Here is a 27,302-nt window from a genome sequence, read left to right on the forward strand (position 1 = left end):
ACACACACACACACATATATATATATATCAGCTGCTTTCATCACGTTTTTACACCTGTATCCAATGTGAGTTATTAGTAAGTTACTAAGTAAGTTATTAAACTCTTTACATGACAGTCTCTTTGGAGCATTTAAGTGAAGATAACAAAATCCTTTATTAGTCCCTCAGTTGGGAAATTGCATTTAGCAACAGCAGGGGTACAGTACAGTAAGTAAAAGTAAAATATAAGTAAGAGACCAATTTGGCCAGAACAAGATTACATAAACTCTATTCCAACAGTAGAATAACTAAGAGACTAATTTCTGTTTGGGTTTTTTTATAAGTTTAAATACAACTTACATATAAGCAGCCACAGCCAGTGCTCTGCTCTGCCTTTATCTGACTGACTCATGTTGCATGTGAGTCACTGTATGAGCACTCAACAGAAGCCCCAGGTCACACCTCATGGGGCAAAGTAGTTTGTATCTACATAACTGTTACATAGCATCTTCTCAGGTAGTTTTCTAAGTGGTAATTGATGTTATTAATGTAACAGTGGCAAGTTGCCAAGTTCTCTTACATTTGACACCAGAGATGATTAAGTTTGCAACCTATGGTCTCACCCTGATACCACAAGGGGGCAGCATATCGCCTCAGAACAAATGAACATTAGTAAAGTTCAATTTAAACTGCAGTCCGGTGAAAATGCATCAAGCCACTGAGACACCCATTACCACTCAGCGAAGTTGGGCGCCCTTCAAAATAAAAGCATGAATTTGTCCATTAGTGAATTGTACGCAATTGTACAGCACGTTGAGTTAAAGTATGACCAAAAATGCCATTGCTAACGTGCAGTAACTGAAAATAGTTACTAATTTACTACTTACTATACCTTAACACCCAGCAAGGCTGGATCAACAACCAATGGACAACCTCTCTGGGGCCCCAGAACTCCAGGGGCCCTGAACGCTTCAGGCTGTGTATCAATTTGTTTGAACTACTTTCAATGAAATTTAATTTGGGAACATTCACCATATGATAAAAGTGTCCAGATTGCATAGACAGTGTGAGGAATCGGGGGTTAATAGGGACACAATTTATTTGTGAAGGTAAATTGGGTAAAACGTGCACTTATTTTGAAATGTAGCCGGATATGGTGCATTTGGTTTCTTTTCGATAGACACCGGTTCGAGCAGGAGAGTGTCAGTCGCAGTCCTGCGCTCTGCACTTTGCTGCTCGCATCATTCAGGCGGGTAGCTATGTGATAGAGTGGCTGCGTTCCGGTCTCCCCAGTCCGGCATCCGCTCAGGATGGATCAGAGGAGAGTTGAACCGGATCCCAACACCGGCAGCAGCCCGGTCACGCTCTATGGGGAATTTACGATCAGTGGTAACCGAAAAGTCACGCGTGCCGTGAGCCTGAACGAGAGGGACCTCGTTGTCCAGAGGCTCACGTCGGCACCTATCGGACGGAACAAGGTGGTTCTCAGCCTGAAGGACTGTGTCGGCTGCCGGGCTTACAGGGAAGATGACAACGCGGACCCGGCAGCTTACTTGTCAGTCTACTTCTACCCGCTCAAACGGCGTTGGATGAGTTCCGGTGTGGCGCGGCAAAGAGTGGAGCACTGCTTTCGTCTCGCCGCGCTCCAGGACGCGCGCGCTAACCTGGAGGAGGCAGAGAAGTGGGCTCGCGCTGTCCGAGAACGCTCTGGCCGGCAACAGTATCTAAGAGACGGTGAGTGTTCGTTAGCAACGAGAGGGAAACTTTACTGTTCTTGAACTACATTTAACGTTTTGCGATGATGAAACCTGTTTCCAGAGGCTAAAAAATGAAATGACTGAACAACTCTTTACACATCTGTTTATAAAGTGTGAACATTTGAAAACAAAACGAAACAAACGTTATTTCAGGTCTTATTTCACGCCTCATTTCCGGGGAGAAATTAGTTGTGCTCTACAGATCTCCAAATTTCCCCCACTCTCTGTGGAGTGTATTAATTAGTAAGTAGTTTGTGGTAACTTAATAATAAAAAATGAGAGTTGCAGTGATTAGTTGATTAATCAAGCAAGCAATTGAGTGGCAGAAAATTAACTGTCAACTATTCCCATGATCGATTGATTGTATCAGTTATTTCCAAGGTAAAATTGCCATGTATGCCAGCTTCTCAAATTTAAGGATTTGATGCTATGTTTGTCATGTCAATAAACAGAATATATTTGGGTTTTGCACTGTAGGTCAAATAAAACAAGCAATTTGATTACATCTCCTTAAGCTGTAGTACATTATATCAGGCCTTTTTCACATTTCACTGGACATTTCATAGGTAAAGCCGTACCTCAAATACTTGATAAAAATATTGGAGGAATAATCGTTAATAAAAATAATTGTTAGTTGCAGTTCTATAAAAATGCACAGTATAGACACAATACTGAAACATTAAATGCTAATCTAGATCTTAACTTAGGGCCCATTTATGAGATACCTCAAGACTAGGCATGCAGGTGTTGTCTTAAAGCCTGTATCACTCCATTGTGTAGTGTGATTTAATGCACATAGTGTATTAACACACAGCTGTTTAGTTTGCAAACAAATACATTTGCAATTAAATCACCACAAACTAATTGAACAGGGAGCCTTAATGCCCCCTGTGGGTCTGGGGCCTTGGGGTAGTTGCTGTTTTGCACGGTGGGTAAACCAGCCACCAGTCATTTGAACACAACAGCCTAAAGGGATGTTTAGTCTCACACTACTACCAGCTCCAAAATTAATTTGCAAAACCAAAAAGCTGAAAATGATTATTTTCCATTATTGATTGTTTAGATATAGATTAATCAAATGTGTATTTGGTCTGTAACACTTCAGACATTTGTCCAGAACCTGGAGTTTTCCAGTTTATTATCAGATATGATAAAAAAAAAAAAAGCAGCACATCTTCACAAATAATAAAGTGGATCTTGAGAAGACTGGGCATTTTGCTTGAAAAATGACTTATAACTAATAAATGATTAACCAATTATCAAGATAGCTGTTGATTATCTGTGTCTGCGTGTTATCAGTTGTTCCAGCTGTTTTCATTAGTCACTTAGGTAAATGACCTCCATAACCTGTAGTGAATAAAGGCCCCATCACAGTAAGTCTCTACTTAACTCAGACTACACCATTACAGTTACTATAATGGGTACTAGTGTGTAAATGTGATTATAGTGCTCCAATAGGCATAGGTGTGATGCAACAGGTCACAGATAACATCTACTGAGTATCACACGTGTGCCTTTCCTGAATGTTTAATCACAGTGAGGTAGAAGGTAGAAAGTCGTTAAAGACTGTGTAACCTGCAGTTAGTCAGTCATTCTTTAGAAAGAACCAACCTTTTTTGGTTTCTGTTTCAGTCTCCTTCAAGTGATTCAAACTCCAGGTAACTTTCAATTACTTAAAACATTTAATACCGTTTCCTACCCCTAAAGTGGATAAAACAGCAGGATGGGTCTGGTACCAAGTCACATTTCAGTAACTTTAGAACTCAAACAAACCCTTTTATATTCAGCTTTATTTTTTTTTTAAATTTAACCCAGAAGTCTCTTTAGATATGTTAGATATGTTATCTCTTTTACAAAAGAGACCTGGCCAAACGGGTGAAGGAAGATAGGTGTCACCTAGTTACATAAAAACACATATCATAAATTTACAACAGTCACACAATACAAAAAATCTGAGACCTGAGAGATGTTAAAGAGATAAAACTTGACTATTGAAAACAATTAAATTCCTCATGAAATGCTCTCATGCCTGATATGAAGGCAACATTTCCAGATAATGTTTATCTTGTAAATTTTTTCCGAGCCCAGAGTGCATAACAAGCGGATGCAGTTTTTCCAGGTTTTGAGCAGACTCTACACCACAGATGATCCATCTAGGTGATCTGGCCAAATAGCTTTTAGAGAAGAACATGAGAAACGTTTCAATAAGGTAAACAGAGGATGGCTTTAAAGATAAAAAGGTACATTTTTGGTGAAGTCCATCCAGTTAACTTGCAGAAATTACAGCGATGAGTTCTTGTTCCAACTTTCAAAATAAAAGACCAAAACTACAAAGTAAATAGGCTGGTTCCTGCCTATGCAGTTATCACCATAATCTAAAACAATACACAAACAAGATTTTGCTTACAGCAAAGGGAAAATATTTCTTAATGCAGAATTTCTCTATATTTCTTAACATTAAAATCAAAACCTTTCTGTTTCTTTATCAGTGTGAGTATGGAAAGATAATTTGTCATTTGTCATCCAGCCACACTTTAAGATGTTTGTATGCACATTTTTTTTGTTTGTCTTTTTTAATCTACCTGTTGGTCAGAATGTGCGTTTCTGGAGAAAGTCTTTTTTTATGTTTAAAGTTCATTTTAAGGTTAAAATGATAATGGGAGTGTGTGAATGCATTCACTAATAGATTTAAACAAAGAGCAACTATACACATACCTGTATACAGATAACATGACAGATGGCAAAAACATGAGGTTGTATTACTGCTATTGAGTTCATGTAATGCCCAAGGGGTAAATCCAGTATAGAACTGTATTCTTGTCTCTTATCAGCTCTGCTTTGTCACAGGATATTTTATTACCTTTCACCTACTGCTTATATGAATACAACAATCGGACTGGTGTGGTATGGAGAGTCACATTTCAGTAACTCCAGTCTGCAAACAAAACATTCTAACATAAAAGACACCTGAGAAACACAAGGGAATATTACTGCTATTGGGTTCATGTAATGCCAAGAGGTATAATCACTCCGCTGGGAAACGTTCTATAATTGGAGTTTTCTAAAGATAAGTTATCTCATTATTTGTCGTGCTCACCAACCTGTCCTGGCTGAACAAAAAAAAAAAAACAAAAAAACCCAAAATGCATTTCTTTGCCTCACATAAACTTTCTACTCCACACAGCCATGGTATCACTGGCACACTGTGACCCAGATAGCATTTACTCATTTGCACAAAATTTATTTTTAACGAGACAAAGTATGCGGCAATTCTATACTGCCTGTCATTGCCAGGAGAAGAAACAGCAGACTTTTAGTAACCCTAGACAGTATTATTTGGTTTGAAAACATATTGTCTGCTTGGAGGTTAACCTGAGACAAAGACCCAACAGGTTTTTTACAGGAACCAAACACACTGTCTCCACTGCTTCACTTTCTCTGGAGTCATGAATGTAAAACGCCTCTAACTCCACCCAGTTTATTGAGACTAAAACCCATGTCTTTGCTTTGGAGCACCTGCTGTATCTGGAGCCATTTTTGCAGACATGACTCTATTTCCTGCTTGTAGGAACTTGGCCTAATCCTGACACTGATGAAAAGAGTAACGTTGGAAACTAGTACTGAGACAGTTGACCCTAAACTAACCCCCACCACCCTTAGTTACTAGCTCTGTTTCCATCAAAGTATTTTATTTTATTGAAGCAAAATTTGAAAATAAAATAAAATAAAAAAATCACTCAGTTACGCAAAAACATTTCTATGCTCGCTTGAAGACTCCTGAAGCCCTCTCTCCATTTCCAATCCAATTACAAGTACTTCCATTTGAGTACTTACCGATTCCGAGTACTTATTAATGGCAGATCCGTATATTCCCAGAGCCCTCTTCTGCTCATCGAGAGACTGCGGGATGTAGTACGTCCTGTTCCAGCGGGTCTGCGCGTCCTGTTTATTGGCTGGTTGAGCTGCACCTGAATGTCTTCAAGGCGGGAGTAGGCTAAGGCGGAATGTTTAAAATGTCCAACTATTTTCCGTCCGACTGCCACAGAATCAGCCACGCTCCTCTGCGCTAAAAGCCCGTCAGTAACAGCCAGCTGGAGGGTGTGTGCGACACACGCCAGCAGCTTTGATCATGTTTTCGCGTTATCACGTAGCACAACACGAACAGAACTTTTAGGGACTCTGCGATGGCTTGGCTGGTGTGCTAAGTTGTATGCAGGACGACTCTTCGCGGCGTATAATCCTCGTCAATCCACTGTGCAGTTAAACTGACGAGGAACACCGCGCTAACTTTGCAGAGTATAATTTGCAGCCCGTTTTACTTTTGCCACCGTCATCCACTTTGAAATACCTCCACACCGCCGACATTGCTCCTTCTGGCTCTCAGTTAGCACCTGACCGCCGAAATGAACGTCACGCTGCCGTAAAGTGGTATCGTACAGTTTACGGCAGTACAGGAGCAGGGTCTCGGACAGATACCCGCTGCTAGTATCGGTATCCGTGCATCCCTAACCCAAGGCATTCACATTTTCTTTATTGCGACATTTCAAATGTTTGCTTCAAATTTTTCTGAAAATCCCATGGGACCATGGCTACTAGAGCTACACCGGTCACACATCAGTGATGAAAAGTAATAATTAGTTGCAGCACTGCGGAAAACCTGTTTTTCTGTTGATTGTGTCATAACAGAACCAGAAGGGCTGAGCAAATATATAGGCTGGATATATATTTCCACTTCTGACCTACCTTGTAATTGAAATATCATATTTCTGAGAATTTGTGTGGTCACTGATGTTAATTTCAAACCTCACTCAGGCTGCAGGGGTCTGTGATATCTCTGGAATTTGGCAACATAATTTTAGTCTAAGAAGCAGTCTTCAGCAAGTTAGTCATTATGCCAGAGGCCTTGTGAACAGTACTAAATCATGTTCAGGAGCTCTGCATCCAAACCATTAGTCTAAATGAGGTCAATGTTGCCTGTCTGACCTCTCCATCAATACTGGTGTGTGTGTCATTGGCTGACGTGTGGTGTACTCACAGAATTACTCAAAAAACATCTATTTTCTCCAGGTCCATTTACCTCTGACAGGTAGAGGTCTACCGATGATGGTGTCTGGTTCTAAACACTGCCCAAAAGAAAATGAATACTTTGTTCGATTTAAATGTCCAACAAATAGATAGATATTTGGTTGTCCTGCTATTTAATGGGCAAATACAAGCAGGTGTCATGTATGTTTGCACATGCTCAGGTTGCCCAGTGTTGCTTCTCTGCTCTAACAGATGACTCTGTCAAACTGTACGACAGAGGGATTGACTCAGCTTTTCTGTTCATGGCATCAGTACTAGTTTGCATGGTAAAGATCATTTAATCAAGCATCTGTTAAGGCTGTGATTAAGCAACCTGTCAGTAGTCCGTTGTGCGTCACTGCTCATGGGCCCCTGTGGCCTGTGGTTGTTTTGCACTGTTCTTGACACTTGATGTGAGTTACATGTCTGTGCAAAAGCATGGAAACATTTTACAGTATTGTTTCAATTATTTATTTATTTAACCAAATATATGCTTATTTTTTTTAATTCTGAGCAGACAATTCTTATTGACAGTGGTGAGAAAGTGTTTAACTAGCTTGCTATGTTTTCTAAAATCATTTTAGCCTCCTGAACTGTTAGAGGAAGTCACTGCCCTGCCTCAATTTGCCCATAAATTTTATATCTGCTCTGACAATAACAATTGACAGTTCAGATTCATGGCAAAGTGATTTCCTAAATAGTATTGATCCCAGCTATTTCGATCAATGGATTCAGTTCAGCTGTGCGCAGCATTATCATTATCATGAGTCAGGTGATGGTGGCAGGCAGATGGGGTTCTAGTACTGATTAAATCAATCACTCTGGGTTGTCATCTGGCTTGAGCACTTGGCTGTCACTGTCCAGTGACAATGAATTACAGCACATTACCAGCTAATGAGAATCAGTTCATAGGGGTTTAGTCACAAAATGTCTGGCAGATGCAGGCTCACTCACAGGCACTGTGGTCCAGTCTTGTTTTCTAGAGAAACTGTATCTGGGTCAAACGCAGTAACATTTTAATGTGTAGCCCTCATGATGTTACTATTCTGATGTGTAGCCACAGAGGTATTTTGAGTAAATTCTAGGCTGTCTAATAGGTTAATGAATTCAGTAGCAATATGATCAGCATCAGTATAACTCTGAATTTGAATGTTCAGGCCTCCTTTTTTCAATTATTCTACAGCTGTTGATAGCCAAAGAGTTTAGTTTAGAGCATTTGTTTCTTGAGGAAGAAACAGTGCAGGTCCACTTTTAAGCTCTAAGGCAAGGTCATAAAAATATTAAAATGTGTTTGACCCCCTCCATCGTTGTGTCTATTTGAATGTTAAATGTTGTTGTATGGGGGGCCATGCCCAAATCAAGAAACACGAGGACAAACAATTAATGCAAGGTTTTCTCAGCCATCACATCACTGATTAAGAAAAACTTGTTATACGTCTTTGGCCATTAAATAAAGTTGAATGAAATTGCCATAATTGCGTGAGACTTTTTGGCCATATGGTGACCATGGTGACCAGACTGAAGTGGAGGTAAATACCATAAGGTTTTCTTCAAGTAGTGCGTTCATTGCCCAGCAGACACAGTGTATATGGCTGACAGTGCTGGGGAGCGGGGACACAGCTGGTCCTAGCACAACCTGTCCTCCATGACATTGCTGGCTCCTTGTGAACTGCCCTGGCAAATCTCACTACATATTTTAGAGATACCTCCAGAGAGCACAGTAAGCTGCGTACGTACTGTACTTTCTACATAACTTAGTGGTTCTTATCATCTAAATCTTAATCACTGGTGACATATCATTAGTTTGAGGCATCATATTCTTGATCAATGCTGACTTGTTTTACCATATCATCTGTGAGACAGGGAAATGGGTCAGACAATGATCATGCATGGTAATTTCATATCATGGGCTGACGGAGGACAGATAGATTTCTTTTGTCTCTGTTTTTACACGTTTGTTGTCTCCAAAGTTGTGCTCTTTGAGTTGTGGGTGCTGGATGATGAATAGTATCTTAGCATTACACACTTGTGCTCCAGCTCTGTTTTTGGTGAAAAACGTACACTCTAAAGTTACCTCTGTGCTCTCAAATCCAATAAAAGTTGTCCACGAGATTCAGTGGAAACACTGGACACACTGGACCTGGACACTGTCCAGCACCCCAGTGTCACAAAGCTTTTGCAGTAACTTGAGTCGTCTTCTCAAATGTTTAGAGTTGTCTTCCACAATCTCCTGGGAGGAATAGTCATGATCCAACCTGTTTCTTTGCTCATCTGGCTCAACAGAACTGCAAAACATTTGCAATGTTACTGGAGTGCAAATACTGTTTTATTGCCTGAGTGGCAGTAGGTGGTAATACCAGTAATGTTGCATAGTAAACGTGCATCTTCAGACATTTTGGGTGCCACTTGTTCTTGCTGCAGTTGCACTTTCAGTCTGACACAGGGCTGAGTTTGCTTTGTGTTTGTAGTAAACCTCCTCTGTGTGTTTGTACATTATTGACACACTGGGTTTAATATTTGTTCTAAACAGCTTCTGAATTACCAGAGGACTGATGACCCTTGCTAATGCGCTAAAACCAAATAAGGCTGTTAGTCAAAGTGTGAAACCATGGAAACGGCAGTGATGAGAAGTCAGACAAGAAGCACCTTTTCTGACGTTCTCAGGGGGAACTGGTGTTGCTCCTTTTGGCAGCTAAATCCAGGCCTCTCTCAGCCAGTCAGCGCTATTACTAATACATTACCTCTCGCTGAGAGTTGAAACTGGGACAATGGTTCATAAGCTCTGTTACATACAAATCCAGAGGTGCAAGCAGAAAGAAGTAGTTAATGTTAAATTATGTGGCCACATGATGCTAGAAAAAGAGCGCCTGTAAAGGAATTATTATTATTACTATTATTATTATTATTATTATTATTAGGTTTTAGGTTTTAGGTTTTTCTCATTTCTCACATCTTTTTTTCACACCTTTTTATTTGCATGGATTGTATCAAGATTCAAGATATTTTAATTCAGTTTTGGAAAGTAACTGTTTCTCAAGTTCAGATTAATAGGAAGAGACCCTCCTGGGTTGCACAATACACAAACTGAAAGTCTGAAAAGTTGGAATATAACAATACAACAGTATTTGGGTCCATTTGTCAAACATTGTTTTTTGATTTTTGTTTAGTTTGGACAGTCCAAAAGAAGAAGGTGTCTAAAGTTACTTTTCAAGCTATAGAGTTTGCTAATCTCCATCAGTTCCATGGTCATCTCAAGTTTGACCGTCATTATCATATTAATTATATTTATATATATTCAACAATAAATCGTGCCCAGACTAAAATTACACAGTATTAATGTGACAAACCAGTGGTATGAGTCATATCAAAGCACACACATGAACATGTCCTACTGCACATGTCTTGGAATTTGCTGTAGAGAAGCTGGGAGCACATGCTGGATGAAGTCCTGGTGAAATTGTTAGCTGAATGCCTCGCGGTTGTGATGCTGTTATTATGACAAAGGGTGACTTATGGAATTCAAGATTTAGAAACTGTTTTCAAATATTTTTCAGGCATCACTTTTATACCCTTTCTGTTTTCTTATTTTTATTATATTTGTTTTGTTCCTAGATTTAGGTGAGCGGAGGTGGTAACTGATAAGCATGAGTTGTCTGGTTGGTGATGAAACTGATCCGGGAACGGATCAGGGGTCACACCCTTGTGATTTCATCATTCTCATTTTGAACAGACAAGAATGATGAAACTTCATGATTCTTTTACAACAGAGACAAGATATTTCATTCACAATACATTGTCCATCTACCCGGTATAGTAAGGAGAAAAGATGGAAAAAAGGATGTGATAGTCATACCCCCACACACTCTATATTGTGGGAGCCCTGGTACTGTAGCAGCAGTCCTCTCCCTGAGGACTCCTCCTCATTGGACGTGCGCTGCTATGCAGCTTGACGTGCTGTCGAGACCTCTGATTCAGCCTCTCTGGAGCACTCTCTGGCTCTGGGGGGGGGGGCACACAGCAACTCAGTGTCTGCAATGACAGTGTCCCGCCCTGTTTGTCTGACCGTGACCAAATCCAAACGATGGAGGATGTGGAAGGAAATTTTTCAAAATACACTCCAAGCAAAAACCCTATCAAACTTTGTTCGGATCCTGCTTGTTGAAACAAAATATTTCCATCTCAAACTGGAGGATGACTATCTTTACATTATAGCACTAAAGCATAAAAAAACATTCAGTGCTCACCCAGTTTGCTATTCTCAGAAACAGCCTTTTAAGTCACTCTATGATACGCCGACAACAACAACAACCACTAATTGACCATTCAGCCTACAGAGCAAATGGTTCACCACAGAGAAAGTCAGTCTTTGCCTGGTAAAAGAACATGGGGTTGTGGTTTTTTTATGGTGGGAAGTCCATTTTCTCCATATGCTGCCTCTTATTGCATTTTTTAATGTATATAACGGATCTTTTTATCCCCCAGTTTGCCCTAATCTCGTGCTTTTGCTCTCACATCGTCTGTTCTTAATTACAACTGACTAATAGTTGCAGGAAGTAAACATGTAGTCGAACACGGTGACAAATGAGCTGACATTAATTAAGAATTTAAATTTAAGTTCCCCCTAAAAGAAAACATAAACTAAACATTAAATTAGTGGCAATAGAAGTGGCTGACTTTTGGAAAGTTTTTTGCTTTGGAATTTGTTTTCATGCAATAACCTAACCTCCCCTCCCTAATCTGACCCTGCAGCCTAAAATACCCATATGGGACGCACATCGCTTCTTGGAAAGACAGCCAGTGGTTACGTCCTCTCCTGTCTCATAGCACAAAGCTTAGGAGACTGCAGGGACAGCGACATGACAAACAGTACAGGATGATTTTAATAAAAACCTCAGTGTTGTAAACTCTTTGCCTTTCTTAATATAGATCTACAGCAGGCTAACCACCAGCACCTCCTCCTCCTCTCCTCCTTCCACACCCTTTGTGGTTCTGGCTCAGCAAAAATCTGCTTGTGAGCTTGAGCAGCTTCCACTCTTTGATTTACAGACAGCATTACGGACAAGAGTTATCACCTCGCTGCACCCTGATTGTTGCTGCAGTTAGGTGCTGTGCGGCAAGGTTTCTTTAAAGGCACTATCTGTGACCAGACTATCACCCTCAAATGATAATAAAGTCACACCCAATAATATAAGATGAGTCTTTATAGGAGAAATTCTAACTGGTGAGAAATACTCTACAATTCTAAACACTTACAAATATCCTTATATCATAAATATCAGCTCACTACTGCTGTTTTAGCGTATACCGTTACTAATGTTATAGTGTGTACCAGTGTACCATTTATTAAATGTTTCTGTACTACTTATAAATGAAATGCAAAATCAAATTCGCTCACTGATAAATGAAAGTAACATTTCTAACACTCACTTGTTCTGACTTTCCCATTTTAGACTTTTTATCTCCTTGTTTTTGGTCTTTATTTTGCACTATAAATGGTCTCTTAGTGTAGAAAAGAGCCATATATTTAAGTAGCCTTCTAAATAATTGAAACTACACAAACACTGTGATAAGAATGCATACATATTTAATCACACTATCAACACTGAGACACAAGAAAATATATCTTTGCAAACTCTGTAATGTACACTGATTAGCAGCTCTGTTTGGATCTCAGCCCTGTGAACACCCAAATAAAGCATGTTGCTTTGACTAAAATGATATTTGAGTATAAGATCATCCAGAACTGAACCTCTAATCATGACGGATACACCCCAGACATTTTGCTGTATCTCTAAATTGCTGTCATGAGATTACAGTTGGTATGTAGTTAACTACAGTACGCTCAGGAAGCTCGGTTTCGAGGCGAAGCGTTGTGCTGCTATCAAATGACAATCTCATATCTGCTTACAGGCACGTTTTCAGGAATTCAGCACCACTGGCTGGATGCTGAAGCTCAAAGTTATAAAATTATGTTAAAAACTCCCAGTAGCCTTGACACTATGGTTACAGTTTGCAAGTATATGTTTTTTTTTTTTTTTACTTGGAACTTGTACTTGGAATTTCAGCGTTAGCCACTGATTTGTGGTTAAGATGTATTGTTTTGGTGATCATATGCTTATTTTGTGTTTTGTTTGTTTGGTACTGACCACAATACATCCCACACATACGTCAGACCACAGGAGATACAGACCACTGTATATTAGAGAGCTGCTGGTGTTTTCCTTCAGCTGGGCTGTGACAAAGCTAACGTTTAGTAGACTGCAATATCTGTCAAATTACATGGGCAGAGAGTACAAGTACCAGGTCAAATACATGTTAATCCACTAATCTCTTTAATGTGGAAACTGGATTCCCTCCTAATGGGTGTTTGTCAAGGCTTAGAGCCCACATCCCCTCTGAGCAACAGGCTTCAGTGGGACACAAACCTGTTGGTGGGTAGGTGGCCGCGGGTGGGGGTACTCTGTCACCATGCTGTACATCTCTTACTGCACGACATCCATTCACTACAACAACACAACTGACATGAGCTAATTGGGAAAAAACATTGAATCATTGCCTTCTTTATTTTTATTTCTTTACTAGGGAAGCTAACGGTATGAAACCACACTATGCCACAAATGCACCATGAGACACAGACGGTGCCAAGCCAGTGAGCACATGTTTACACAAGTTGACAGCTGCAACTGTTTGTGGTTTTTGGCTACATAAAAATAGGTAACCTGGTTTGTTTCTCAGTGTTTCCCCATTTTTTGGTAATGAATCAGCAACAGAGCCAGTTTTCAAATGGCAGAAGTAATACACACTGTTCAGTTTCTGTTTCTGTGGCGTCTTTCACGTATCCATCTATAGCCTATTTTCACACTTTGTACATTGTCATTGGTTGACTCTTTTGCTCACATCAATGCAATGTCGACAGAATGGAAAGTTATTCTGACACATTTTTCCAAGCTTGCACAAACCTTGTAGTCACACCATGTACATAACCTAAATTAGGTACTATTTGCTGTGTCATGTTTGCAGTCATCGTCTTCCCCGCCTTTAATAGCACACTGTTGCGTTTCTTGGTATGTTACCGTGACCTGCAGATAGGTGAAATGCACAGGAGCAAACAAAACAATGACCCGCTCATAAAAACACTGCTCCAGATCCCTGCTAGTTGCCAAAAACTCCACAGGGTATCTTCAACAAGTGAAATCAGATACAAACAGCATGTAGCTCCTTTTAAATCAGATGAATTAATTACACTAGTTAATATTGTATTTAGATGCAATTTTTCAGTGGTAGTGACTTTGCAGTTGTGTTGCCAGTGGTTTCTTGACACTACTGCTGATAATTTCATTAACAGGGAGATATTATAGCCGTCAGTATCTTTGTAATTACAGCTTGAAGGCTGAGGTGAACGTTTTTTTTTCTGACTTGGCATAAGAGTATAGTTGTTTCCCTAAAACAAAATGCAAAACATGTCCTGATGTCTGTTTTCTCCCTTTAAATCTCCCGCTCACACCAAATCTGGCCAGAGTTGCAATGGTCCCATCTGACTTGCAAATTTATGCCCGCTGAGCGGTGTGTGGTGTGGGCTCAGCTAAGCGTGATGAAAGCCGGGCACTTTTTGCAGATTCTGTGAAGATTTGTTCCTTAATCACACAAGCTTTGTCATGCTTCACCGCTGACGTGGAGCTTATCTGAAGGAAGTTGATTGAGACACAGTACGACTGACACACAGGTCACCGCAATGACTCAGTGTGAGTTGTCAGGCAGTGATAGCGCTTTGGATAGAAAGAGTAACCATGTACCCTTGTAGCAGATCACTTAAAAATATGTGGCCATCAGTAAATGAAAACTGTAGCAATATAAGGCCATTTTATATCTATAAAAATACAAATACAGATATTAAATATGTAAATTTCCCCGTTTTATGGTGCTGAGAATGAAACAAACGTTTTTGAAGGAAAGATGGAAGACGTACATCAGAAGTTCATAGTGAAACCTCCATCTCTGTGACTGGTTAATTGAAGCTGACATCCTGCTGAATGTACCGGAGAGTTGTCATACAAAGCTAAGAAAGTTGTCTACTCTCAGACTCTATATGCACCCAGATAGCTATTATAAGCTGGAAAAAGCGTTTTTTTCTGGCTCCTGGGTTTTTCCCTTTCATTTGGGTTGTCATTTCCTATGGCGAATACCTCAGTAGTGATTATTCCATTAAGATCTGGGACAGTGCCATTGCTCTTTGAAGCGAGGGGATGAGACGTCTTGTAATCACACATCAAGTGAATGTAGTAGAAATGCGGAGCAGAGCTTTGTTGCTGTAGGTTTGCTGTTGGTTTTCATGTTTTTTCGGTCTCGGCTGCTGTTGGTGAGAATGATGCTTCAGTGCCATTCACTTTATCACTTCATCCAAGAAAGTAATTGACTCTTTTCCGCAGCTGATTTGTCTGGGTAATTATGCCTGACTCACCTCTGTCATCATTGTTTGTCATAATTTTTGGTTCAGTTAACAAAGTGATAATGAAACTAACCAGACACAGAACATTGTCATCACAGCGCTGGACTAAAATAAGTGTCTGTGACCTTATATGTCCATCAGAAGCAACATATGTCATCACTTGACAATTAGGGCTACACCCACTGATAAACAAACAAACCAGACACATTATCTGCTGTCATAACCCACCAGTCCTCATTTGAAGAACAAAAAATGTCATTTATTTTAATCCACTGCAAAATGTCCAGCATAATAGGGCAGATAATATCGAGTTATAGATCGGGGAGTGTCTGTGTTTTGTCTTTCTGTTGATTTTAGATTCGTTTATTGGAGGTATGTCATACTTTGGCTCGGTGCCATGACGCCGCTGCAGTGGAGCTAATGATAGAGGAGGAAGCCCAGAGTGTGGAGAGACAGAGACGAGTAGAAAGATAGTGCCCTCTGGAATGTTTGGAGAAGGGGAGGGGCGGCACACAGGAAGTGGCATGGGGTTGGATTTAGCCAACAAGGTCTGTTGTGTGGGTGTTGGGGCACACGGGCAGTAAGGTCGGGGCCTTTAGTGCCAGCTGTCATGCCAGCTGATTCATGAGGGCTCTTCTGTAGCTCTGTCCCGGGAGTCCAGTCGTTATGGTTTTGTGATGACTCCATAGAAATACTGATCTCACAGGGAAAGTGGCTGTGCCTTTATAAACCTGTCTAAAAGATACAAGGAAATGTGAATCCATTGTTTTGCATTTTAGTACATGCAGTACATACTGTAAAGTATATCCTGCTCTTGCTGTTTTTAAATTCATTACAATTACTTGTTACGATTTCTGGAAACAAAACTATTCTGTTGCACTTTTTAACTTTAAAGTCCTGTTGGTGCGTCGCATCAAAAACCCATCTAAGAACTAAATGAATAAATGTCATTAGACGTGTCCACCACATTTATATCAATGAGGACAGATTAGGGTTAGACACATCTCTCAGTATAGTGTAGTACAGTTCAACAGCGCCACAAACTACAGACTCCAAAATGGCCACAAAGTTGAATCAACACCTCTAAAACAGTTTCATAAAAAACCTGAACATTATGAAGGTAGGAATTAATGTTGTGTTTTTCTGCATTAGTTATAGCGAGGTGTACCTAGGTTACAGCAGCCTCTCAGTTACATTCAGGGTTATCAGAGAACAAGGAGCCTGAAAGGCTGAAGAGTTTACCTCAGGTTAAACTCCAGTGACAGACGTGAGCAGAGTTTAAGGTGTGTTAATGTGTGAGAGCATTTTTCTGACCTGATTCACTGCATTCCACCACTATTGCTTTGACTACACTGGAATTGCAGCATCCAAAAAAACTAAACCTGCCAATTAGGTTTTGAAGCAGTTAGAAGTGCTTATCCCAGGAGCGTCTGCGCCTCAGTTGTTCCCGCCCATGGTTACTCATTTATCAGCTGTCAGACTTGTTTGGATGGTTCGCCTCCCTCCACACTCCGTATGTTTTGATCTTTAAAAAAAAAAAAAATCTAGCAGACTGCAATACAAAATGAGATCCCTCTCCAAGAGAAATATCACTTCAAGGTTTTTGCCTGTGGGGCTGAAATACTTTGTTTTCTGCGTGTGTGTGTGTGTGTGTGTGTTTGTGTGTGTGTGTTGACAAGGCGTGAGACAGAGAACAGTCTTACTGGAGCGGGCCGCTTCTACAACAGAGAGGACTTTGTTTACCTACCTGTGAAATTATCCCTCAGCTGCAGTGTGTCAAATGCGGCTGATGGCCTCTTGTCACACTTGTCTCTCCTCTGATTTGACTCAGTTTCCTAGCTGATGTGCTGGGAAAATATTTTCAAAGGTAAGGGGGGAAGAGGAGAGAACATTGATCAGTACTTTGCATTTACAGGAATTAACGTCATCTTACAGGAATTCAGCTCTGGAGATACCATCTCCTTATCTTCCTGCTCATCTCTATCTCATAACTACTAGTTCCCCCTTAACGGCTTACTTCCATCATATCAATATTTCTATTTAGTGTTCCCTATCTTGTCTCAGATATCGAATAATAATTTGATATTTTGGCAAAGCACAGTCTGATACTTGCAGTGCCTCATTAATCCTCCTCAGATGCTGCAGGACAGACGGCCAAAACCAGCCTCTTCCACTTCCTCTCTTCTTTAGCCCCATGCTGTGCCTCTGGGATCTGTGTTTGTAAGATCTGTGTAGCCCTCTGAAATCTGTTTGATCCCCATGATATTTTGAACACTAATTTGCATCAGCCCCTCTCCTCCATCTGTAGATGCATGTTTAGTTTAGTGTGTGTGGGATGGTGTGTAACCGACCACTGACCTTTGTTTTGGCTCGTATCCACAAATCTCCCGTCAGCTCTGTGCAGACATTAGATTCGGTGAAACTCAATATGGGTTGTTGCAGCAGCAAATATGATTTTTTGTAAATAATAATGATGATTGTGCAACATGATTAAATACATTTACTATGGACACATATTACCCTTACCTCTTGTCTTGTACTGCATTGGCTTGTTTCTTCTGAAACATTTTTCAGCACCAACAGTCCCTGTGCACCTCTCTCCTCTCCTTTGCCAAAGCCTGTGAGCTGAGATAAGAGTCCGGTTTGTCAGTCTATCTCCAAATATCCCATTACACACATTCCCCCATGTACCTTCCCTGCTGTTCTCCTCTGAAGAAATGTTAAGTGCTTATTCCTCAACCAACTCTCAGTGTGTTTAAATGCACTTAAAAAAACTGGTTGCCTTTGTCTTTCACTAGAAACCTGATTTCTTTTGTAGATAATGTAAATGAGAAAGTTAGTTTCTCTAACTTAGATAAGGAAAGTAAAATAAATCACTAACACATGGAGAGATTTTTGCTTGAGAAATTTCTTGACCATGTTTCAAATGTGAACAGGAGTCTAACAGGGACAAAGACTAAGGACAGAAGAAAGAAGAAATACTGTGTTGCTATAACAGCAGTGCAGATGAAAGGAAAAATAATCGCAGTAGTTCATCTTTGTGTCTTGTTTTGATGTTTAAATGAATGGATCAAAAAGCATGACTGAAAATCAATGAATTTAAGATAAGGTAAGACTCAAACTGTAAGAAAAACTTACAAACATACAACAGGTAGAATGTTAGTTACCATGAGGTGCAATACCTGTTGTATTTTCATTTTTCTGTGTTCAGGTGACTTTGCCCTCTCTCCTTTTGTAGCAGTCAGTCATCTTTTTCGTTTCTTTCCTCTGCAGGGATGTTGATGAGCGAGTTGTCTCGTCCGTCCCGGATGCTGCTACTGGTGAATCCACAGAGTGGGAAAGGACAGGCGCTCACCCTGTACAACAGCCACATCCAACGGATGCTGAGCGAGGCCGGTGTCCAACACACTCTGTTTATCACTGGTGAGCTGAAGGCACAAGCACACACCACACACAGATATACAACCTGAGAATGTAGAATTATACAGTTATTAGAATTCTTTTAAAGAAAAGTTTGCTAAACTATTTCATTTTATGTTTAAACTTAAAGTGGTCATCATTACAAAACTGCACAAGTGCACACACAGTTATTGTTATTACTTAAACTTCACTTACAAATGTGTGGTCTGCAGGATGACCAAGTTGTTTGTCAGTCAAGTCAAAGAGGCTGGTTTCAGTGCTCTATGAGTCCATACATGTCCAGGTGTCCCTGAGCACAATATTTTGTCCCTACCTGGTCAATAAAAGCAAAGAAGATGTGATTTTCCTGGGCATTGTTCGTTTTGCTGGTTTTGCTGATTGAGTTGCTTGATTGCCCAACAACAGTGTTTGCTCATTCATTGACTCACACCCAGAATACACACATTATGAATCCCTTGTAATTTGTTAAGGTGATGGAACAATGATTTATCTTTTAAATCTTATCTTCAGAACATATAACACAGCCTCACGCACAGAGCTGAACACATTTTTCACTGTTTGTATTCTCAAGGTCTTACTGACATTCAGCTCTCACAAATCATTTTTCCTTTTGTAATATCATTTGCAGTGAATGATCACACACAGCTCAGCAAAGGCCATAATAACAGTAGCGCCTCCCTTCATGTCCCACAGATTTTCTCTCTCTGTATCCCAGTACCCTTCCTCTAGTTTAAATCCTCTTCGTGTTTTCCTGCTGTCACTATCATTACGCTGATCAACTGCCTCTGACCCATATACGTGCAGAGCTGTTATGTAATAAATATGTGTGCACACATATGGATAAAGACACGTCCACAATAAACACACACATTCAGACAAAATCCCCATTCAAGTTGTGATTTGTTTTGATATAATCTTGCGAGGCCCCATGTTGATGAGTTCACAGTCATCACTGTAATTTACATACACTGAGTGGTAATGATTATACAGTGCAGTCCTGGTCACACTCTGTATGAGCACAGATAGACAACTCATCAGCAGATGCAATGTAAATGCTCTCAGCCTGATCACATCGGTTGTTCAGTGAAGTTTTCCTCTTTCGTTTCTCCCTCTGTCTGGGTTTGTTCGTACATCATTGCAGTGTCAGACAGGAAAATGCAGCTTTCATCACAGTGGGAAGCGCACAGACAGAGAAAAGAGGGCAGACAGACAGAGAGAGAATCACAGTGAGGAAGGCAGATAGAGACGCTTGAGAAATCTTTTTTACTGGTACTGTGCTGAAAATGTGAGAAACACACACACAAAGACACTGAGCTTTGTGTGATTTCTGAGATGTACTTTTTGACGAGTTAATCCTGGAGAATATATAAGAATAGATTTATTCCCTAAAACTACATCTGTGAAAGAGCATAACCATAAATTTGAATAACGCAGTGATAGACAGTCTCTTTTACTCAAACTCAGACTTCTAAAATAAATCTTTCACTTTAATCTCTCCCAAATGCTATAAGTCCTGAATAATGCCTCAGTAGAAGAATATTAAACTTTTTTTTGGTTGACATCTAGTTTAATAACTCCTCAATACTGTAGCTCCTAATTGAGCTCCACAATAAACCTGTCTGCTTTATAAAGCCTCGCTTACTTCACTAGAAAATATATTTTGTGTTCACATTATCGGGACAGTGACAAGAAAGAAGCTGCAGAGTTTGAAAAGTTAGTACGTCCATCAATTAAGTGTTTATAAGTTTAAAAAAATGACTTTTTAAATGGTCAATCATTCACTAATGCTTTATAGCTCAATTATAAGCCATTTCTAATACATTTTAGTTTGCCAGGTTGTAAAAAAAAAAAAAATCTCCTGTTTATCCTCCTCTTTATGCTAATTTCTGTGAGGAAGACCCATCCAGTGGACATCTACACTGGCCTACATCTGTAAATGATCACATGCTCCTTTTTTTCCAGGTGTTTCTTCATCTGTTTCCCAGTACATCATCAATATACTTGGTTTAAGATATGAGGCAGTTTTACCTCTCACTGCATCAGTGATTGCACAAATTTAATAGACAGAATAAAGCAGTAAACTGTAAGACTGAGATAAAAGTCCAAAGAAAGCTGCATTAGCAAAGAGCAGTGCTAATTTAGATTTTAGACATTGACCTTTTACTCACATTAACTTGTGGTGACAAATATTGAAGTTGTATCACCCACATGAAGCGTAAGAAAGAAAAACACAAACAGTTTTTCCTGAGCAGCAGCGAGTCAGAGCTCTGTGTGAGAGCTGGTCTGACGGGAGTCACTGACGTCACATGACTTGTGAGAAGAGTCTTCCTTGAAATAAAAACCTCTTGTTCCTTTTTTTGGGGCAGCCAACATGCAAAGTTTAAATTTAAATGAACCATTTGCAAACCATTCACTTTTCAGAATCATCAAGCAGAATTTTTATTGACCCTTTGCTAAGTTACTGCTGATAAGTTGAGAGTTTACCAAGCAAAATGTGTTGTAAGCAAAACAAAGATTAAATTACATTTATGCTTTACTGTTGTGATTTTTTTAAAAATGCATTTAATTTTAAAAGCAGCAAAGAGCTGCTAAAGCTGTCCTAAACACTTGAATAGCATCTGATGCTAGTCTTACAGCACACATAATAACCTAGACTGTTAGCGATATGCTAATTCTGTGCCTTGCAAGTAATGCTATGTTACTACTACAGGTAGTAAGCTAGTTAGCATCTTACTTTAAAGCAGATAAACTGTTAAATACATTTTTTATGCTTTTGTTTTTTGAAAGACAAAAACAAAGAAATAATCTTCTTAAATCTCTCTCTCTACAGTAGGACCACTTGGACGCCAACTGCTGTTAGAGGGTTTTAGCAAACATCAAATGGGACTCCTCCTTACTACTGAAAAATGTGTTTTATAATTATATGTTTGGCCGTAACACTTGCAAAGCAGCATGTCTATATGCTTTTGTGTATCACTGGCATCTGTGCGAGCCGTGTGGCTGGAAGTCTCTCATGTGTGGATGCTAACAGAAGCAGACAGACGCATTATTGGATCCTGGGCTGTGTGGCAGCTGTGGGCACTGCCAGGGGTGGAGGATAGATGAAGGATGACTGCTCTGCTGAGGGGGTCTGATGCAGAGAGCGAGTGTGTGTTTTTGTGTTTGTTAGTGAGTTTCTATACGTGTCTATGTGTTAGCAAAGATGGCACACTGATTCCTCCCAGGCAGCCTCCCTTGCTGCTCGGGCATTTTCGTTTTAATTAAACGACAGCAAAAGACTCTTGTTCCTCTCGTGCTCAGACTCATCTGCTCAATACAAATTACAGATATTTGCCAGAAGAGACAGATATCCCCTTAAACAACATCACTGCGCTGCTCCCTTTTTTCTGTCCTTTTTTTCTTTCTGTCTTTTATTCTTTCTTTTATGGCAACTAACTATGTGCTCTCTTGAAAAAAAAATCCCAGGGCTCTCAAGGTCCATTCTGTGTTGGAGCTCCTTTCTTTCCCTGCTGCTCTGTGAAAAGCACAGAAAGTTTCAAGAGAGATGGGCAATGGATCATTTCTTTGTGGAGTGCAGTGTGACTGCTTCTTGTCTCACCTGCAAGGAGAAAGCGTCAGATCCATTTCTTATTGTTTATTTTCACAATAAAATTTTTTCTAGTTCAGCTTTTAAAAAGCAAATCACTTTTGGGTATTGAGAGCAGATCCCTGCTCACAGGCACCGAGTTTGGAAACTGTCTTTCCACCACCACTCTGTAACCCAAAACTATCAACATTTACAGGATTTGTTTAGTTTAATGTGGTTGTTACCTCTTCATATAATTACCACTTGGTGAAAATATACTTTCTAAAGTTTAACCATGTCTTGATTGCAGGTACTTTTTCCACTCTCAGACTGCAAAACATTGTCCATGTTTAAAGTCCTGTAAGCGGATATTTCCACAGTTCAGGCTTTGGCTGAGAGCAGTGTCAGCACAGGACGTGTCCATCATCGCCTGCAGCTATCGGCACAACCTACTGGAGTCTGTCAGGGTCTGTGATGAGGCGTGTTTCTATTACTGCACTGTGGGAAAAAAAACATATAACTTTAGTCACAAGTATCATTAAGTGTGTGCGATGACAGTCGACCTTCTTTGTTGGCAATTTTTTTGGATTGTGCAGAGTGGCAAGAATTTTTATAAGATTTAACACAGGACTATTACAGTAGCCACATTAAGACTGGATTAAGACTATGTTTTAGCTTTGAGAATGACTGAGCTACAGTTAGAGATGGTGAAACATTGGTAACAAAGTCTTGACAGAGAAAAATTCTGGCCAAACATAAAAAAATCCCACAAAAAAAGTCATTAAAAATGTCAGTGTAAAGCCACAAACTGAGTGGAATCACACCTCAGGCACTGCCTGGTGGTGTGTGTTAGAAAGAGAGAGAGAAAGAGAGAGAGAGAGAGAGAGATAGAGAGAGAGAGAGAGAGAGAGAGAGAGAAAGACACTGCAAGGCATTGTGTTTGTGTGTGTTTGTGCATGTACACATTTGTATATTGTGTGGCTATACTCTCATGAACACCCAGGCAGCTGAATAAGCTGTCACAGTGTTTGTAGTGTAACCTGCTCTATGTCAACAAACACACGCACACACACACACACACACACACACACACACACACACACACACACACACACACACACACACACACACACACACACACACACATACATCTAAAAGGCAGTGCTGTTTAACTGTCATCACCTGCTGTCACGTTGGTGGACGAGTACTACAGCTATTAGACTGTACTGCTTGAAGTGAGCTGCAGTCAGGATGTGTGTGACAGCAGGGTGGAGGTTCATCTGGAGCTGCCTTTAGTGGGATGATACAAGGTCAGCATGAGGACAGAGCTTCTTGTTACCTTACATGTGCTTAAACTATCATGATGTAAACATTTGAAATCTGCAAACTGTAGTGTAACGCAGTAGAAGCTAATGAAGCATTTAATATGTTGAAAGAACATATTAAACCTCTTTGAGTGTGACCATGCTTAGTTGTGTTCACTTCGTGCAAAATCCTAGTGGTCCTAGTGTCATTCTGAGATAATTTAGCCCTGATTTCCCCGCAAGTGAATATACTTTTAAATCCTTTAAGTATAAACGTACTACATGAATGTAGGCAAGTGTGCCAACAATGCTATTTTTGTGGCAAATGCTTGTCTAGCCTAGTATCATCAAGTATCATGAGCCTAACGGCGATGTGTAGTTTTGCTGATCCTCGTGAAGAAGAAAGGATCAGAAAAACACCCTCTCTCCTGTTATTTATGCATTTATTGGGCAGCTGGGATGATTAGCCATCCTTGCGTCCTTCTGAGGACGTCTTGAAAACACCATAGTCCTGAAGCTGTGACCAGAGGCCAGTAATGAAGCAGAGATCTACATGGCTGTAGTGACTTAGTTACAGTCCACTGCTTCTCTCCTCAGCAACAGTGTGACTTATCTCCATCCCTCCATCCCTCCATCACTCATATTTGTTTTCCCACATTGCTCCGTTTTCCCATTATCCATCTAACTGACGAGGGGAGTTTCATCTTTCAACTCTCCTCCCGCCACACTGCAGTGTCCCTGCTTTGTTGCAGTTTGGGGCCCTTCAAACCTTTTTAGTGTACAGCCTTTGCATAGATAAAGAAATGTGACGTGACTGGACTGATAAAGAGGAATCGATTCCTTTGTTCTGCAGAGTTTAGGGAAGGGAAGGTAAGAAGAGAGCCCGAGAAATCAGATCCCTCCCCAGAGGACACTGTCTGTGTGTGTGTGTGTGTGTGTGTGTGTGTGTGTGTGTGTGTGTGTGTGTGTGTGTGTGTGTGTGTGTGTGTGTGTGTGTGTGTGTTCTGGATAGGGTGACACTGCTGTTCTTCTTTTTGGTTAAGACATTAACACAATGGCAGCATTAAAGAACAGAACAAGGTAGTTACAGGGAAGAGACACAAGGTCCCTTTTCAGGTCCCTGAAATGTGGAATATCAAATACTGGACAGGCTCCACCACACCTACTTACACAGAGCAATTCACAAAGTCCTCAAACAAGTGTAATTTTTATGCTTTTTTAAACAAATGAGCTGTATACCTGTAAATTAGGGAGCTTTGGGTTGCTTGTAGGTGGATTTTGTTTCCTGTGGACAGAGCCATTAGTTAGAGCCTAACACCAAGACTGTATCCAGACTTTAGACATAAGAGTGGAATCAATCTTATCAAAATAATGAACTCTCACTTTAAGATCTGATACTCTATCATCAGACTGGTATGTTTCTGCTTTTGGCCGTAGACAGTAAAGTTGTTCTTAATACCACAAGTCTTACTAGAGTTTTGACACTTAAATACAAACATTGTCCTGCAAATGTCATCCTAAATGTTAGTCCACTTTGACATTTTCGGGGGATACACAAAAAATGGTCCAGTTTTAAGACACTGAATTGAGGTGAACCTCTGGACGCTGCCTCCAAAAACCCAGCTGTTGATGAGTAGGCTTTTGTGCGTTTGTGTGTTTTTGGGATAATAATAATAATAATAATAATAATAATAATAATAATAATAATAATAATAATAATAATATTCCTTAAAGCAGACTTGCCTCAGTTTCTGTCAGGGTTTACAGTATGAAACTGCTGCTGTAGCTGAAGTTTCTTCCTCCCCTGCAGTAATTAGGATGGCCACCTGTATGTTGTCAAGAACAGATCAGCCTGCTATAGTACTGTGTTATTATAATGATTCGCCTGTCCATCAGGAGCCTGTTAGTCTAAAAGTCTAGTTAAAAATATCCAGTCAGCTTAGATATGTACAGATTGGAATATGAATACTGGGCAAAAATACAGCTCTGTCTGCTTGTTTCCATTTCCCTTAGAGCAAGGACAAGAGGAGTTATCTTTGCTGAGATAAACCACTATTCTTAGAGGACTAAATTTAAAAAATCTAATCAGAGCAGCTTTACAACCACACCCACGAATGGTAAATGTAACAGAGCAGGAGTGGAGAGAGAGAGTTGTGACTGAAGTAGTGATGGGTCCAGTGCACTCGCCTGGCTTTACTTCACACCTCACAGCACCTCTTCTTCTGTCTCACCTTCAGACACAGGGGACACAGAGAGAAAGAGAGACAGACATGAATATTCAAAAACCTGATTCCAGGAGGGAAAAAAAACACGTAGATGTTAAAATATGACCAGTAAGACACAGGACAGGACAGGACAGAAGAGTTGCTCAGTGTGGAGAATGGGATTCATCAGTGAATTACACAATGTTTCATTCAACCCAGTGAGAATGACATGGTGTGCACTCACAGTTTCACAGTACGAAGTTTTCTCATGATGCAAGTACAACAGAAAGTCACTTGCTTTGCAGGGTGATAGAGAGAGCGTAGCAGGATCATTACTCACTCTTGCTAAAATATCTGAATATCTGATGTAGCTCTTTCTTAATCTCGCCACCTCCAAAACTCCATCAATAGAAAAACAGATTAAGGCTGATTTTCAAAGTGTGATCTTCTGTCCCGTGGACATTGTAATTTCTCCACACTCACCAGCAACAGTCTTGTTAAAAAAGAAAGAAAGAAAGAAAGAAAGAAAGAAAGAAAACGAACATCACTATTCAAATGATATTCTGTGCTCTCACTGGCAGTATCTGCCCAGAGACAAAGGTCAGCAGCTACAGATTTTAGTATTACCTGCAAAACAACAAAAATGTATTGGCCTCACAGTAAATATGGTAATGCTTTATTCTACGGGTATATACTGTAATTTCCAACGAAAGTCCCTGAAAAGAACTGTAATTATAAGGAAAGCTCACCTTTCCTCAGAAACAGGTTTATTTAAAACCCAAATAAAAACTCATGAATTATTCCTTTATTATTGGATACTTTATTCTTCATATTTGTTTAGTTATGAACAGGTGGTGTCCTGTGTGTCTGTTTGGGGATTTAAAGCCATGACACCCAGGTAATAAGGAAATGTGCACTTTTGTTTTCCTTTACTTTTCATATTTACCTTTAACGGTACTCTCTTACAACCTTGTGTTTTCTTCCATATTTAATTAGCGATGTTTTGCAGTCCTGCTGCTCACTGATATTGATACAGCCAATTTGAAGTTAGTGGAAAAGTTACTCTTGTGTCATCCACCTTCAGAGGCAGCTGGCCTTGTCACACTTCATCAGATTATACAGCTCCAGATTCATTTGATGAAGTGCTCCTGGGTAATTTAGTTGTTCCTATCTAATTGGCAGTGTGGCAGACACCTCATTTAAGACCATATATCAGCTTTCCCTCCCCCGGTGATACTTTAATTTGGGAGCTGAAGGGTAAAAGAGAAAGAAGATTAAAAGTAAGGAGGACTAGGACTCTTCTGTTACCTCAGATCTAAACGTCTTCTTTATCGTCATGACTTAGGTCGGATGTATGTATCCGTGTCGCATGTAACTTCATCGCTAATTTATGCACACAAAAGCCAGGTTGTGCTTCAACTGGATCACAAGTAGGTGCGGACAGCAAACACCTTCGCCCTGTCACACCTCCTTTAGAGCCGACCGTGACCTCTGAGCTCTCTGAGGAGGGAGGAAGCTGACAGGACAGATTTCTCTTTTAGCAATCAGAGTATCCTTCTTTCC

General features: G+C 40.2%; 1 protein-coding gene across 1 annotated transcript in view; it reads left to right on the forward strand.

The window, feature by feature from the left end:
* Window positions 1-1,209: 1,209 nt before the first annotated feature.
* LOC121181273 (sphingosine kinase 1-like) overlaps window positions 1,210-27,302 on the forward strand; it is a 35,427-nt gene continuing 9,334 nt past the window's right edge. The window contains exons 1-2 of the mRNA XM_041037145.1: window positions 1,210-1,713; window positions 18,520-18,669. Coding sequence (XP_040893079.1) covers window positions 1,290-1,713; window positions 18,520-18,669 — 574 coding nt within the window. The 5' untranslated portion in view covers window positions 1,210-1,289. The remainder of the gene's footprint in view (window positions 1,714-18,519; window positions 18,670-27,302) is intronic.

Source organism: Toxotes jaculatrix, chromosome 4 (genome assembly GCF_017976425.1).
Source record: "Toxotes jaculatrix isolate fToxJac2 chromosome 4, fToxJac2.pri, whole genome shotgun sequence".
NCBI lineage: Eukaryota > Metazoa > Chordata > Actinopteri > Toxotidae > Toxotes > Toxotes jaculatrix.